The sequence below is a fragment of the Copidosoma floridanum genome, unplaced genomic scaffold (assembly GCF_036245765.1).
Source record: "Copidosoma floridanum isolate Cflo_tuat_1 unplaced genomic scaffold, Cflo_Japanese_pri ptg000007l, whole genome shotgun sequence".
In the NCBI taxonomy this organism is placed as follows: Eukaryota; Metazoa; Arthropoda; class Insecta; order Hymenoptera; family Encyrtidae; genus Copidosoma; species Copidosoma floridanum.
The window spans coordinates 2,564,050-2,579,668 of NW_028321884.1; the positions used below are offsets into that span (position 1 = coordinate 2,564,050).

At 46.4% G+C, this 15,619-nt stretch overlaps 2 protein-coding genes across 2 annotated transcripts; one reads left to right on the forward strand and one right to left on the reverse strand.

Annotated features, from left to right (window-relative positions):
• The first annotated feature begins 4,080 nt into the window (after positions 1–4,080).
• On the forward strand, positions 4,081–5,186 carry mRpS11 (mitochondrial ribosomal protein S11). The gene is made up of 5 exons (XM_014351760.2): positions 4,081–4,404; positions 4,482–4,609; positions 4,678–4,778; positions 4,854–4,919; positions 4,996–5,186. The coding sequence occupies exons 1-5, from the start codon at positions 4,163–4,165 to the stop codon at positions 5,101–5,103; spliced, it is 645 nt and encodes a 214-aa protein (XP_014207246.2). The 5' UTR covers positions 4,081–4,162; the 3' UTR covers positions 5,104–5,186.
• A 958-nt stretch (positions 5,187–6,144) lies between these two features.
• LOC106636356 (trypsin-1) lies at positions 6,145–15,271 on the reverse strand. The gene is made up of 5 exons (XM_089588845.1): positions 15,112–15,271; positions 11,457–11,640; positions 7,915–8,219; positions 7,511–7,662; positions 6,145–6,306 (listed from the first exon to the last, which is right to left on the reverse strand). Exons 1-5 carry the CDS (start codon positions 15,269–15,271, stop codon positions 6,145–6,147), a joined length of 963 nt encoding a protein of 320 aa, XP_089444971.1.
• Positions 15,272–15,619: the final 348 nt, after the last annotated feature.

Below are 15,619 nucleotides of genomic sequence, written 5' to 3' on the forward strand. Positions count from 1 at the left end.
GGACATTATCCCTCGTATATACGCACCGACTCGCTGAAAGTATAATATATAGCACGTTTGCTGAATCTACAACCGATTCGTTCATTTTGGTTATTTTAAGTTGTTTGACATAAAGGTGTTATCTATACGATGGCTCCCCTCGCCCCAACCCCTTTGTAATATATATTTCTTGCATTTCTCCGACCTCGGTTAAACGATTTAGTAATGGTCAACGAATACATGTTATATTATTTAAAGAATATATACACCACAGCGCGAATGATTTACGTATTCGGTATTGAATTTCTCACATTTGTGGTTTCGAACGTATATACATCATTTGCAGTTTGATTCCGACAGTTTTTATTTCATACAGATGGGATATTCGTTCGATTTCATTGTACGGTATAAGTACGTTAATCGGGTATGAAATGGAATACTCTCGGGACAAAAGCGTTGTCAAACTCGACGATTTTGTCACGCATCGCGTTCCAAAGGCGAAATAATTACGCTTGGATACTTTCATCTCATTATATCACGGCGTGCAAATAACATGTTGTAGTTAAAAGGGCCAAACGCGAAAAGCAAGTATCTATGGTAATCGAGAACAAAGAGATATATACATGTATATGTACATCGTCACCGGGTGTAATAATTGTACGATATAAAATCCATCGTTGATGACACGACCGAATGAGAAACCCCCAAACTGAAACGATACGAAATCAGTCGTATAAAAACGAGAATATACCAGAGGCGCGCATCATCATCCCTCCCACCCTTACGGTAAACCTCGCAATTGACCTCGTTGCTCCGTGGAATTGGCCAGTACTCGCGCAAACACAAAAATGCATTACGAGGAGCAGGTAAGATTCGAGGAAACGGACGAAGGAAGCGCGCGTAGCAAAGTACCGTGAAATTACCACTAACTGCCCTTAACAAAACCCCTCCCCAACGCACCATATATAGTTGTGTACAATAAAGCAACGCGTCTTCCGTAAAAAAGTACAACATAAAGGTTATCTCGGCTCGTAAAACACGCAGCAGAGGAACGACTGTACGCATAAAAGCCCCGGTGCATCTTTTGTATAGCCATCACCTGATACCTCGCGTCTTGGCCCTTTTTTTTTTTTCGTTTCTCCTCCACCGGTGGACTTGAATTAATGTATTAACCAGCCAGAAGCAGCGGCAATTTAACTCGATGATAAATAACGCTCGAATTTAATAGCCGTCCCTGTCTTCCGGCGCCCACGCCTCCCCCGCCCTCGAGATTAATCATTCAACTTTAACGGCACCGGCGCTGTGGGGGGCTGTTCTCCGCGCGCGTTGTATATATGTAGTGTCGGACACGCGCGCGCGGGAAACAAAAGAACAACAGAGCGCGGGGATCGATCGATCGATCCTACGGGGACTGGTGCTACTGTACCGCTACTTCTGAAACTTTAGAGGAGGGAAAAAAAAAGCGCGGACGCGAGAGAAAAAACGATCCTCGTGTATATAGGGTACTGGTGGACGTGTGCGCGCTAGCAATAGTGTACATGTACGATGTGCAGGTGTATAGAATATATATATATATGCATACGAACAATGGGACGTGGGACACGGCGCGACGAGAATAGACGGGGTTTTTTCTCTCCTTTGTAGGGTATACAACACGGGCAAGTGCAACTCTAAGTTTACATACACGGTGGCAGCGATACACTGCATGAATGCAAAAAAAAAAAAAAAAAAAAAAAAAAAAAACAGGCGCCCAAGGGTGACTTTTGTATTTACGCGTGAAAAAAGTTAAAGCGGACGGGGAAGAAAGGACACGAGCGCTTGCTTCGAATATATACCTACTCGTACTGATCAATGGGGTGGACCTACAATCATTTTTACAATTACAGGGACATTACAACCCATGTGATTTCACGCTATATTTTTTATAATATTATAACTATCGTTATTATTATTATTGTTATTATTATTATTATTAGTATGTGCATTTGTCACGTATGAACACGTAAACGATACCACATGGATAATAATAATAATAATTATCCGCGTGAAAACCAGAGGAATATGGATTCGCCGAATGGTACTCAATAATACGCGGCATCGGGAGCATAGGCGCGGCAGTCAAAGCATCGGTGAGCCTTGTTTGAGTGGGTGTGCTGTGTGTGTGTGTGGAGGTGCAGTCGAAACATTAACTGGGGCGCGAAATGTCGAACGCAACAGTTTCGTAATGCCATTAAGGACGAAACTCGGCTGGTGCGGTGTGTATGTAGCTGCGTGTACGTGGGGGGGGGGGTGGGTGCCGTGCGCGTTTACCCTCGGAAAACTTTGTCCATAATTAATATCATCGACGACGCACGCACTGAACCCTTGAGCACGTAAATCAAAAGTCCCTCTCGGCGAACCGGTTGTAGGTACCTAATCCGCGCGTAAGAGCCGTTTGTCAAAAAGTTTGAAATTAGAAAACAAAAAACTCAGCTGGCACCGTAAATAGGAAAAAAAAAAAAAAAAAACTTTGAGTAGCAGAAGAATCCCAAAAAAGTGAATTACCTCGTCTGAAGATTATCGGCAAATCGAAGGCTATACATATACATTGTAGTACCGATTTCGCTATACGATTGGAGAGGGAATAAGCGAATCGAAAAAAGAGGGAGCTCGTGAATAGTAATGAACATCTCGTTTTTTTTTCTACTGCACGAATATACTATGATAACATGATATACATCTCATGTATGGAGACAACGGAGAAAAAGTGAGCTTTTTTAGTACTTGTACCTACTTCTTTTTTATGCATATGGGCCATTAGCGAGAGCTTGCACATACGTTGTGTGCTTGCACCGATCTCCCCCCCCCCCCGCTTTATATGATTTTTTCCATCGTATTTCGTTCCGTACATACATCATACATACTTGCTCGTAGCTTTCCTCCACTGAAGGGGCGACACACCCATCATGGTATACTGTTAGGTACCTGTATACGAAAAGTAAAAGCTGTCGCGGTCGAAGAAGTTTCGCACAAAAGCATGTAATCTCGTTCCAAGTAGATTAATTCCATGGAAGTTGAAGAGTGGAAGCCACGGGCGGGGGGGTTAAGGCGACCAGGCCGGGGTGTGGTAGGGAATACTGAATTATACTGGTGTATATATTATATATACGTATGTACATGAGACTCGAGAGCACACCACTGATAGTATATATAGAGAGAGAGAGAGAGACAGGGAAGGGAACGCAAAGTCAGTTTTCGCGGTTGCTAAAGCACCGGCAAGAGTTTCAAACTACTGTTCGTTAATTTATACACAATGAGTGTGCATGCGGGGTGAGGAAGAAGGGATCTCGGGCGGGGTAGAAGAGTAAATGCAATGGGTCACCAAAGGTAAAAGCTGGTCTCGAGGACGACTCTTACCATCAAAGACTCATCCGGGGTCAATTTGTTGCTCTCCTCTTTTCTTTCTGTCCTCCTCATCGATTCGCGGGAGCGCGAGCTTTCAATTTCCAAGCCTTTAAAAGCCTCCCTGCAATTATATTTATACGTTGGCAGGGAGGCTGAGGGCACCACCCCGCGGATGCAATATATCATGGGCCGTAGCTCTACACGGGGGTACATATAGCAGGGTATATCGATCGATAGCGGGCTGTTGATGTATCTCGCTCGCGAGAATGTATGTACGGCTAAGCGCGAGAGGGAGAGAAAATGGGTCGACTTTCGAGGGTGGGTTAAAGCACTCACCTGGTTTAGCTGGACGCGATAACGGTGCTTCCGACTTTCCTCTACTCCGGTATATCCTACTGATTCTCATCTCTTCCGTACTGACCGCCGAGCGATTCGATGGCCACTGCGTTTTTTATTCAAAAATACACGCGTCGAGTAAGTACAAGTACGTTTATGATTGATCAAGTAAAAATTTCACTGTGAAAGAGCAAGCGCATTTTGTTTACATTCTCCCTGATTGCCTGTCTCAACCACTTGCTTTACTACCGGCTACCGGCAATTTGTTTGCTAAATTAATACCATCAGTGAGCTCGTAAAATCTACCTTATCAACCGTTGTTGCGTCCCTTTCCGCAGTGTTTACATCAGGCGTCGTTGTTTACTCAGTGCAGTCGAGCAGCGCTGCTCGCGCGAGCGTATTGTGATCGTCTGCTCGTTCGGTCCTTTTGTTTATTTTCTATTTAAAAGTCAACATTAACACAATGTTGAGGCCGATGGCGTGCCTGTCAAAGCTGACACCGGTGATGATTTCGACAAACGCGAAGCTCCTGTGCGGCAATAATGCAACCAAAGTTACGACTCCGGCAATTGCGAGGAGTGTACACCTAACCTCTCGGACGTTGGCGGATCGAAGAGACTTGCGAACCTTCAGGATGAACATGCCTGGCAAGGATGAGGGAACTTTGGGTGAAAAAATCATCGACATCGAAAAGCTTAGCGAACAGTTAGTTGTCAAGTTATATTTTAACTCGTATTTTCGTTGTACACATTTCGTGATGCTCATTGTTTGTTCTTTCATAGAGAAGGCCTGTTTCCCGATGTTAACACACCAAACAGACTCTTCAACGGGATTCCGTTCAAGGAACTGCCTGTGGTAAATATTAAAGTCACGCGAAATAATACAATTATGACCCTTACGGATTTCAAAGGTAAGTCTGTCATCATATAAACAGTAGTGCAAATGACTATGGTTGTAACTGGTTATTTTTGTTTGCAGGAAAAGTACACATTATCAAGTCCTGTGGTACCGAAGGCTTCAAGACAGCCAGAAAGGGAACCAATGTTGCAGCTCAAACAACTGCCATCAATTTATCCAGTGTACGTTACTATTTTATTGAGTAAAGTACATGACTATCATTGACTGTTTTTACATGATTGATTTTTTTTTCTTAGAAAGTACTAGGTCTTGGAGTAAGAACTGTAAGGGTACGAGTACAAGGATTGGGGCCTGGTCGGATGGTAGGAAAACATCAATTACTCTAATTTTAACGTGATTTAATTGTTTCTTTGTAAAGATTTTTCAATATTAATTCAGGCAGCTATAAAAGGACTCCAACTGGCAGGCTTGGAGGTAGTATCGATCACAGATAATACTCACGTGTCGTGGGACCCACCGAGACCGAGAAAAGTTAGGAGGGTGTAATCCAATTGTTGCAATATTTTTAATAATACCGAAAATATCGTTATATTTTAAAGTAAGTGTAAATAAATTTACTAAAAAATTGATTATCCAACAATACCGCATTGATTTTTAATCAACGCAGTCCACATGAATCTCAATCCGCTACCCATAAACATTGAGTTATCAAGGACAGGGAGTACGGTAGAGGCTGTAGATCAACATCCTAATACAACGCGAGATTACATTTGGTGAGAGAATCGCGTTGTACAAGCCTCGTCATCATTATTGGCCGAAATAAGCACGTACACGCTCATAGACGCGAGGTTTATGCGACTCGTGGGACCAAAGCCGGAGGAAGGGGACAGGAGAGGTGGCAACGTTAGCCCTGCAATTAACTGTCATTGCGTTTGGCTATAAAGTCGCCGCGAATTTATACCCGTGGTTGCGCGCTACATCCCTCCCCGGCCTTTTGCCATGGAGATCGAGGGGAGGAGCTAGAGCTCGTTAAGCCGCCGCATCTGCATATTCGCGGGATAGGGTAGATTAATTAGTTGATAAAACGCACGTGCACGGATTACCTTGATCCATTAGCTGTCGTTACACGGTCTGAGTATTTTATTTCGTTATTTGTCTATATGATACGTTTCATCCGATAAGTTTACTCACTTACGATAATTAGTGCCGTCCATGTAAAATGCTAAAACGCTCCAGTGCACTTACAAACACTGCAATCAATCCATTTGTTTCCAATAATCGATCAGCGTCGTGGTGACGAATCAAACTTTTATTTCCAATAATTATTGTATTTTCAAATTATACGCACTTATTAAATAATCTTAAATGACTGAATAAATAATTACACGTTACATTATTAATTACAAATCCTTATGAGCGAGTGAGATCTTGCACTTGTACAACAACCGACAAGATTCTTTGGTATATCACAGTCGACGTATCTTAACGATGATTATTGACCCACGAAGCCTGCAACTGTTTGAATCAACGAATCCATCCAAGGTGAAATAGAAGTTTCCGATGGAAATTCCAAGGGCCATCGTGGATTCACTTGCGCGCATTCTCGAATATCCAAGGCACGAATTCCGATACCCTCGTGTAAATCCCCGGCAGGCGTTTCCTCGCGCAACCGATGCCCGTCGACACGATCCCAATAACCATCGTCTTCTCATTACCATCGGACACCATCAGCGGGCCGCCGCTATCGGCCTGCGAACAAAAGCAACGGAAGCGAAAATAAAAGCTGTTTTTTTTCGTTCATTCAGGATGAGAGAGAGAGAGAGCCATCGATTCGTTAACCAAAAACGTGTCGGGCGTACGCAACGCGTTACTTTTTAATAACAAAGACCTGCAGAAAAAAAAAAAAAAAAAAAGAGGGTGCGCCGGATGGCCGAGGGAAAATAAAAACTCGTAATTGGAAAAAGTCATTTGCCTTGCAAATGGCTGATGCGCTCCACGAGATCGGTACGTATGTTAGAACAGGAGGGTGGGGGAAAACAAATTACGATTCGAGCACACAAAAACCGACCCCGATAAGCTCTGCTTTTCCCGGGACGGATGGAAATAAGCTCAAATCGGACCAGGTTCAAGCATTTACTTGCAAAAGTTGAGGCGACAGTGTCGCGCGGCTTGATAATTACCCACCCGTGCATATCCTCCGAAGGAGGGTATGTATATATACACACGCACCCTAAACCGACGACTCTTACGGGTGGGGGGAAACACGGCAAGTCGGCTGATTGGCAATTATGCGCGACAGCGGCTTCCTGCGATTCCCGTAAGTCGTATACATATATGCGACAACTACATACACTACTGCCAGAGGGGAGCAATTGGCAGCCAATGCTTTTTGTTGGCAGTTGCGATAAAGAGACGCGAGGGAGTTGTTGTAATGGCGGTGGTCGGCGTATCGCGCTCAATTAGGAGAGGGAGCTGAAAATCCGGAATCGCGTTGAGCTACGGTTAGGAGGTTGCTCGTTTCCGTCGAAAATGCCGAGCTGATGATGCGAGCCGTTCACCCAAAAGTGAACACGGTCCAAAGTTAACTGGCCCACCCTGTTAAACGCGTTTCATACAACTTTCCGGGAAAATTAAGTATTTTCGACAGCGAGTTTCGCGTACCACTTAGGGGGGCTTGCACATAACTTGCCACTTTGTACAGAGTTTGGGTGTTTTAAAAGGGGGTCGCGCTGTCAGTGCTAACTTTGCCTGTAATGACTGGACGAGTACTCTCTACGCGTAAATTCGCGTTTGATGAAGGATCGATCGAGAGCCATCGCGTGAATTAACTCTGGCCCTCGCTTTCACGCGCCCTTCCTCCAACATGTACGTATATTACGTTCAGAGTGAATCAAAATTGCGTAATGGGCATAGGGGGAAAAAAAAAAAAAGTTGTAAGTGTAGGGGAGTTTACCGCGCAGGCATCCCGGCCGCCGTTCTCGTGGCCGGCGCACATCTGCCCGTACTTGACTCTGAAGACCTTGCCCTGGCTGGCGTACCAGTCGCTGCAGACTTTGTCCTCTATCACGTTGACCCCGACTTTTTGCAGGACGTGGGACTTTGTATCTGGAAAATATCACATTTGACTCACAATTGGCCCTCCTGTGTCTGACTATACTCGGTTTGTTCTACTTAAGCAAAGTGAGCTCCGGGGAGTCTCGATTAATCAGCATAATAGAGTTTAGAAACATTTTAAAAACAAATGTTATGCAGGACAAAAAAAACAAAGATGATAATAAGATGTCCTCTGTAATTAGTTGAGTTAGCGATTTTTCTGGAGATCGGTACGCGTGTGAAAAAAAAAAAAAAAATACTCACGAGCGGACTTGTCTTCCCCCAGCCAGCCCCAGCCGGCGGTGACCGCGACCTCGCCGCTGAAGACGCTGTAGTCCGTGTCCCCGAACTGAGGTGGCAGACAGGCCGGCTTGACGCTGTCCGACCAGGCGACGTCGTCCCTCAACTCGAGCAGGGCAATGTCGTTACTGTACTTGCCGCACTCGAAATCCGGATGGATAATCATGTTTCTCACTGTCTCGGTCGCCGCGCCCGGCAACTCCGGCCCGTGCAGGTCGTGCTCCCCCACCGTCACGCGTATCTGGGCCGCCGGCATCATATCGTCTCTCCTACGCATCCGTCATTTATTACTATTTTTTGTTTTCAATTTACCTTCATCAAGGACTCGTCCCCTTGTTGCCGCGCTATTATTTTAATTGTAAAATGGCATCGCGATGAAATTTTAAAACACACGACAACTGCAATTAGGGGGGGAAAGAACAAAAAAAAAAAAAAAAAAAAAATAGAGAGAGATTCGTCATAAAATGCATAAATGGCCTCGAGCTAAAGAGTCACGTGCGAGCGTGCGCGGCCCGAAAAAACTCGATTTCCACATTAAAAAGATTTAAAACCCAAAGAGCGGGAAGAGCTGTGGGTGAAGGGGACTGGACGAGCACGTGCGGAGAGCCAGAGCCAAGAATTGGACTAATTAATGCAAAAATTAAATTCCCCGCTCGCGCACACACGGAGAGTGGCGAGAGAAAAAAAAAAGAGAGAGAGAGATAGAGGCTCGTTCATTTCCGGCGTCTCGAGACGTGACTGCCACTACCAGCTAACGGTGGGCCAGCCCTCGGGGTCAGAAGCAATTATTTTATAGGGATCCTCGAGTTGTAGGCCGCGCAGAGGCGTAAACGAGTGTTTGAACAGCGCCTAGCCACGGTGGCTTTAATTAATCGCCGGTGGACTCTCACCCCCGGGCTCTGAATAATTAACAAAATTATACGCCTCCTTCGCGGCGGGCGAATACGACTTTTAAAATCGGGGGGGCTGAACGAAAGTATTTGCAGGGGCTCTCTCGACCCGTAATGGCGCCCCGGAAGAGCTTGGGGCTTTATTGTTCTCGGGGGGGGCCACGAGGACTCGAGTGCGAGAAACGACCTTCCCTCCCCCTCCCCTATTTCTCTCGCCTCAAGCCGATGAGCTAAATTAACGAGTCATCGTCCGTACCGTGGACCGATTCTTTCTCCAAATAAGCGATGAACACCGGTGTACCGCCAGACCTGACGAGGCGAAACTTTTCCGCCCCACTCATCGATTCCTCGCGAGACGAGGCGCTCCTTTATTCCTCGTAATTAGAGTTACGATGACCCACCAAGGAATATATTATATATACGGACCGCACGCGTAATCATCCCCCGATGAATCGATTCTCTCTCTCTCTCAATAATCTTGTATCGTCACGCGTGTACTCGAGAGACGTCGGGGAACGAACAAAAGGAAAAAGAGGGTGGGTACATAACAGCCCGTCAATTATGCAATCCGCGTGCTCTCCCTCTCTGCCGGTATACGCGAGAGAAATCCCCTCGTGCTTAATCATACGTACATATGTGTATACAGGTATGTAGGATATGGTCACAGGGGGGAATAAATTAATCATCGAGCGAGCAAGAAAAGCGAGCCAAGCTTTTTCAAGGTGAGAAGAGCACCATCGCGCGCAATTTGCCGCCCATTGTTCTATATAATATATCTTGTACGGTCCGAGGTGTGCGCGTGCACATATATTATATGTACAAATAATCCCGTGTGTTGTGTATGTATAGGTGCAAGCTGACGAGTTTCTTGCTCCGTAAATTTCGCGCCCCTGCCACTCCCTCCCCTTGTATAACTTTTGCGACTCGATTATACTATACACCCCCTTCTTTTTTTTTTCTTTCTTTCTTTGAGCATTTGTATGAATTATGGAAAATGAGAAAAAGCAAGGAAATTAAGCGCTGTGGTATAACTCACACGGGTGATGTATTTTCGCGTCTTTGCAATTTCAGTCGAAAGGAGACGCGGGTGAAAATCAGCTCGCCCCGAAACGGCTAATGGGGCACACCTAACTCTCGGGCCCCGGTGCATCAAAATTCAGACGGTCGCGTAATAGTTGACCGACCAATTGCGGGGCAGAGGCTGTTGGACGAGTTCTCGGACGATTTGCGGAAAATTAGGGAAATTACCGAAATCCGTGAATTGACGAGCTCGGCGAAATTCCCTCACATGCATGATGAACTTTGGGGGCCGCCCCAGTTGCACCGAACAGAGACCGGTATATGTATGTGTGTGGGCGAACGATAATGGCTCCTCCTCTCCCGGACCGACCGAAATGACAGATAGGGAGCCGACGACGACCGCTGGACTCGACGGAGGAACGAACTATCAATCCCTCCCGCTCTGACGTATAATTTCTGGTGGTGTGTTGCATGTGTGTGTGTGTGCAAGGCACTGCAATGTTTTATGCGCCGAGTATACACACGCGCTTTCGCCCCTCCCCCCCCCCCCCGGTGTACAGTCGTTTTCCGTGTACGCCGGGGGTCGTTTGGTTTGGCCGTTGCGACTCCCGGACAATGTAAACCCACGCGGCTGTCTCTCGTTGATGCAAAATTATGCACGCCAACAGCGGCGGGCCAACTTCATGATATCGTTACTTATGTGTGTGCACAGCCGGCCATGCGAGACTTGCCGATAATGCGCATTTGTCCGAGCGCGCTCGTGTGTGGCTGGACGTCCTTTGCAAACTCATTTTTCGTCATCCGTCATTCGCGGATTTTTTCGGCCTGTAGGTATATATATATGTATATGTACGAAGGCCGTTTGATCGAGCGCCCGTGCTCGGGGTTATTTATGAGCTCTGCCCGCGGCTGAGAGGGGGTTGCCTTTGTGTTTGTTGTCGCGTGCTGGTGGCAGTTTCGCCGGGGTGGATTATTTCGCGAGTTACCCCCGCATGCAAATTGAAAAGGGCCGGGGGTGGATGAAAAATGTATATACCTACTCGTGACACGAAAACGTAAAAACTGATCGAATATGATTGTTTGGACAAGTTGGGTAGTTTGTTAATTATCGAAGCTTTTTTTTTTTTTTTTTTTTTTTTTCTTTAATTATCATTGCACTCGTCTTTCCAGTAATTCACGAGTTTTCGATGAAGGGCTCTTCCTTTTTTATATATACACATTGACCTGTTTTCACGGTAAAACATAATATTTTCCGCTGCGCGTGTAATTCAAGTACTGAACGACGAGTGTCCGAAATTGTTGACTTCGGTGGCAATCAACTGTTTCGTAATTAAAATTTCGATCTCGCGCGAAGCAAGAAAAAAAAACCGTTGATTGAGTTTTCGAAACAACAAATCAATTATGTTTACTTCGAAGCGTTTTCCAGCTACGTAGTTTTCCCCCCCCCCCCAATTGAGTTCCAAAGCGTACCTCGTTATTTGTCAATCAAATTCTCTCTTTCTCATTTTCCCTATACACACGAAAGGCTTTTAATTCCACATTGGACACTCCCCTCGGTTTTTAAGCGTGAGTATCTTTGATGCGAGTGGCACTTACGCGCAAAAACAGTGGGCCGCAGTGAGGACGAATTTCGAGCTGAGGATGGTGCCGCCGCATATGTGTCCTCCCTTGCGCGTGATGCTCACCATCCATGGAAACTCCCGGGGCACGGCGTCTTGGCCCCCTACTATGCGACCTCCTCGGCGCGCGTTAACGCTCTGGCCGCACGTAACGTCCGCCACTGCAACAAATGAATAAAAGTTCCAGTTTGGGTGTACACCTGGAAAATCAGCTCGTCATCGATTACACCAGCAGCTCCTCCGAATCGCATCGGAGAAAAAAGGGGTTGTAGAGGCATACGTACAGGCTATAATCGCCCGATTGGCGAGTCGTTTCAATATTTACCGAGTCTCGTCACACCCACGTATGTGTATACGAAGGTGTAAAATACAGAGATAGAGAGTGACTGGGACACCATAGGGAATGGGGGCGGATGTAATAACGTAATAAAACTTTAAATTGAACAAGTTCGGGGCGCGTGCAGGTGAAGAGCCCCCCCCCCTGCATGGGAACCTATGTTGTCAGCGATCCCTACTTTTCACCCGTTTTCGCTGTTCCTCCCTCCCCCTCGCTCACTGAGGGGGTGGAGGAAAATCGGAGCTCATGCATTCTACAAGAGGAAAGTCTAATCGAAAAAAGGATTAACATCGGTTCTCGGATTCTCGTTAACCAGTTTTCTGTCTTGCGCGTTTATCTTGCCGTCTGTCCGAGCGAGGTAGTCTAGCTAGGTATGTATATATACACGCGGGCGAGGGCTTTGATTCGCTTCTCGCGCGACAAACGAAAACAAACTCGCTGTATCCTCGGTGCAGGTGATGCTGCTCCCACAAAAGCCGAGCGTGGGGTATTGGAGCCACAGAGGGGGAAACACAGAGCCGTGCTCCTCGAAAAGTACAGTGCAAATCAAAAGGGAGAGGGAGACGCGCGTCAAAGGGACAACGGGATCTCTCCCTCTCTCGCGTTTTCTAATTCAACGCCGGAATCGTCGTTACACACGTTCGGGACGGATCTAAAAGTTTTTTCATCATCCCGTACGCGTGTACCTACCCCCCCCCCCTCCGTGTATGATGTCGTGAGAGGGAGAATTACGTTTGTCGGGCGAAACCCTCCCTCCCGAGCGTACGTATAAGTAGGTGCACCGCGGTAGAGCCCCGGGTAATTGCAAAAAGTCCCTCGCGCCGCTCAGCTCCGAGTTTTTTTACTTCTTCACCCTGCAGCCTCGTGTGGTGTTCTGATGAAATTTCAATTATTCCAATTTCCGCGCTATGTATATATTCCGTCGTGGTGTTAATCAAGGCGGAACCTACGTATAAACCGATGGATCGACGCGGCCGCTCGCCGTTTCATAATTAACGTGCAACCACCAGCCGTATCATCCATCTGGCTCTCGTGGATTATATGCACCGGCGCGAGGAGGGGAGAGACGATTGGGTGGATGTAACGGAACCGGTCGATCCTATATATATACACGTTATGGCGCCGATGTAACGAGAAATACAATATAATCACCGTCTCGCTATGTGGAAGAGTGTGTTGTTCCACAATTAAAAGGAGGGCTTGTTAATTGGCATTCGGGGAAAAAAGGTCGAGGCCTCGCTTTGACCCCGTGTCCGCGCTGGAGATAATCTGCTCTTCTTCCTCCCCCTAGTAGGGTACATATATCTCTTTGAGCTCGCATCTCTCGTGTAATTGGTCGCGTTCGCGTGTACACACGACCAAACTCCCACGCTATAATCGGCTTAATTATCCCGACAGTGGCATCGGTGGCACTCGCACTGCACAATACACCTGTTCAAAGAGGCATACATGTATATGAGAGAGAGAGAGAGCCGCATTCACGGGGCAAGAGAGATCGGCGTGTGTGTGTGTGTATAGGTACGAGCTCACAGGCACGCAGATATAGGGATTTCGAGAGATGCCACTGAAGATCTATCTCCGGGCGAGCGTGCTCGTCGCGTGGAGTTGGATCGAGAAGCCACTTACGGACAATGAGGAGGAGGAGGAGGAAGTATAGTACTTTACTGGTGATGGATACCGCTGATGTACAGGCTCTACTCACGGAATGCCGGACTCCCATCGGGCTGGTGCAATATATATATACCAACTTTTTTTTTTTTTTTTTTTTTTTTCCAGTGCCCTGTGTGAAACTTATTTCACTTACCGATCGCGTCGAAGAGACCGCGAATAGAGAAGAAAAAAAGGGGGAGGGGACAAGGCTCGAGAAAAAAAAACCCGAAAATTATTCGTCATCCGCGTTTGGGATTGTCAAGGGAAAGGGGGTGACGAGCCTCAAGGGACACTGTACCATCCAAGAAAGCCAGAGCTTGGGGACAAATTCAACCCCCCCCCCCACTTCCCCCGAGAATTGGCATCAACAACAACAGCAGCAGTAGGCGCGGATACCAACGGGTGCAAGAGGATCTGTCATCGCCGATCCCCGCGCGGGCCGAGCAACTGCATCAGCGGCACTATGGATGCGCTCGAGTATATATGGTCCCTCGTTTCACGCGTCGCTTGATTAATTGGACCTCCCGCTCTTCTCTTTCTCCCCGTCGAATCCTCATTGCCAGCCAAGTTGTGCCATCATAGGTATATAGCACGTAATAGATGTGTCAAAAACAGGGCCGAACTCTCGCACACCCGGGATAATATAATGCCGTTGATGCGCGGTGCAAGGCAGTGACGGTGTGCGTGTACGCGTGTAGTTGCTTCGCCCCTCCTTACTTGCGCGGGATGCTGCTGACGCTACTCTTCCGGGGCTCTTCGATCATCTGGTGTACGTATACGGACTAGATAAAGCAGCTCTCTATTGGATTATTTATTTGCCATTGTCTCAACCGATGCGACGTAGTGAAAAATTTGGAGCACTGTCGCGTCTAAACGACCGGCAAACTCGATTATCTCCGTGCGTACCACTGCGCGGGCAGATCAAAGCGACGCGTGGGGCTGAATTAAACGGACGCGATTGTCATTTTCTCTCTTTTTTTTTTTTTTTTTTTTTTTTTTGTTTTTTCCTCTCTTTGGCGAATTATTTTCGTTCGTAAATTGATTTACGTAGCCCACAGAGAGAAAAAGAGATGGGGGTAGAAAAAAAAAAACGATTCGGATAATGGATTTAATTAATTTCTTCAAACAATGGATCGGGCGGTGATGAACGAGGAAGGAGAGGAGAGCCAACAAAAGCCTATTAGAAATACGCCCCGGCGCGGCCGGTAATTAAAACTCTTTGCCGCGGCAGTAGCAGTACTTTTGAGATATCATTTTTACGCGATTTTAATTAAAATATACACCCGACTGCACGTGCACGTGTGTCTGTGTGTTAAACTAAAATTAAATACAGTGTGCACGTGGTATTTTATCATTATTATCAACCTCATGTGTAGGACGAAAGATTTTTTTTTTCAATTACAAAATTGTGGAAAAAAAAAATAATAATAATGATCTTGGTGACGTTGCAACGAGTGTTTAATCAAATTTTTCCATTACCCGATACGTAATTAAAATTTTCATTAGCTTTTTAATTTGATGCTGGTCAAATGAGCTTTGGGTGAAATCGATAAATTAAAATTGAAATTAAAAAAAAAAAGGAAAAAAAAAAAATTTCCTCCACACTCACATAGAAGGAACGAGTGAAATGACGTTAAAAACTTACGGTTATTGTACTCCTCGGTAAACGCGAAAGACGTCACCAGCGCCAATAGTCCGAGCAGAAAAAGAAAACGGAGCTCCATATCCCCGGTGCGAGCCATCATGGGACTTGACGCGACGACGGCGATGACGGTGAACGACGAGTGCGAGCGACTCGGCGACATTTTATACTTTTTAATCGCGAGCCCCACGTCCCGATCGACACATCCAACTCCCCCCCTCCCTCCCACACACCTTTGTTTCTGTTTGACTTTGGCTGCTGTTTGAACCCTTTGACCCTCGCGCGACTGGCTTTGAAAACGGGAGATAACACGCCAGAGTCAATACATGCTCGCGACTCTCCGGGCAAGGCCGAGGGCACTCGGTGAAGGCTCTCTCTCCACTCAAAACAAACATCATACAAATCACCGCATCACGTCACTCGGTGCCATATAGTGAATCTGTTTTTTTTTTTTTTTTTTGACTCATATCGGTGAGATAAGAAAAAAAAGAAGAAAAAAAAGACGTTTGCC

Coding starts and splice junctions, on each gene's coding strand:
- mRpS11 (XM_014351760.2), top strand. CDS start 4,163: ATGTTGAGGCCGATGGCGTGCCTGTCAAAGCTGACACCGGTGATGATT. Junction 4,405..4,481: donor ATCGAAAAGCTTAGCGAACA/GTTAGTTGTCAA, acceptor GTTCTTTCATAG/AGAAGGCCTGTTTCCCGATG. Junction 4,779..4,853: donor CTGCCATCAATTTATCCAGT/GTACGTTACTAT, acceptor TTTTTTTCTTAG/AAAGTACTAGGTCTTGGAGT.
- LOC106636356 (XM_089588845.1), bottom strand. CDS start 15,271: ATGTCGCCGAGTCGCTCGCACTCGTCGTTCACCGTCATCGCCGTCGTC. Junction 11,641..15,111: donor TACCGAGGAGTACAATAACC/GTAAGTTTTTAA, acceptor CATTTGTTGCAG/TGGCGGACGTTACGTGCGGC. Junction 8,220..11,456: donor GCGGCCCACTGTTTTTGCGC/GTAAGTGCCACT, acceptor ACGGATGCGTAG/GAGAGACGATATGATGCCGG.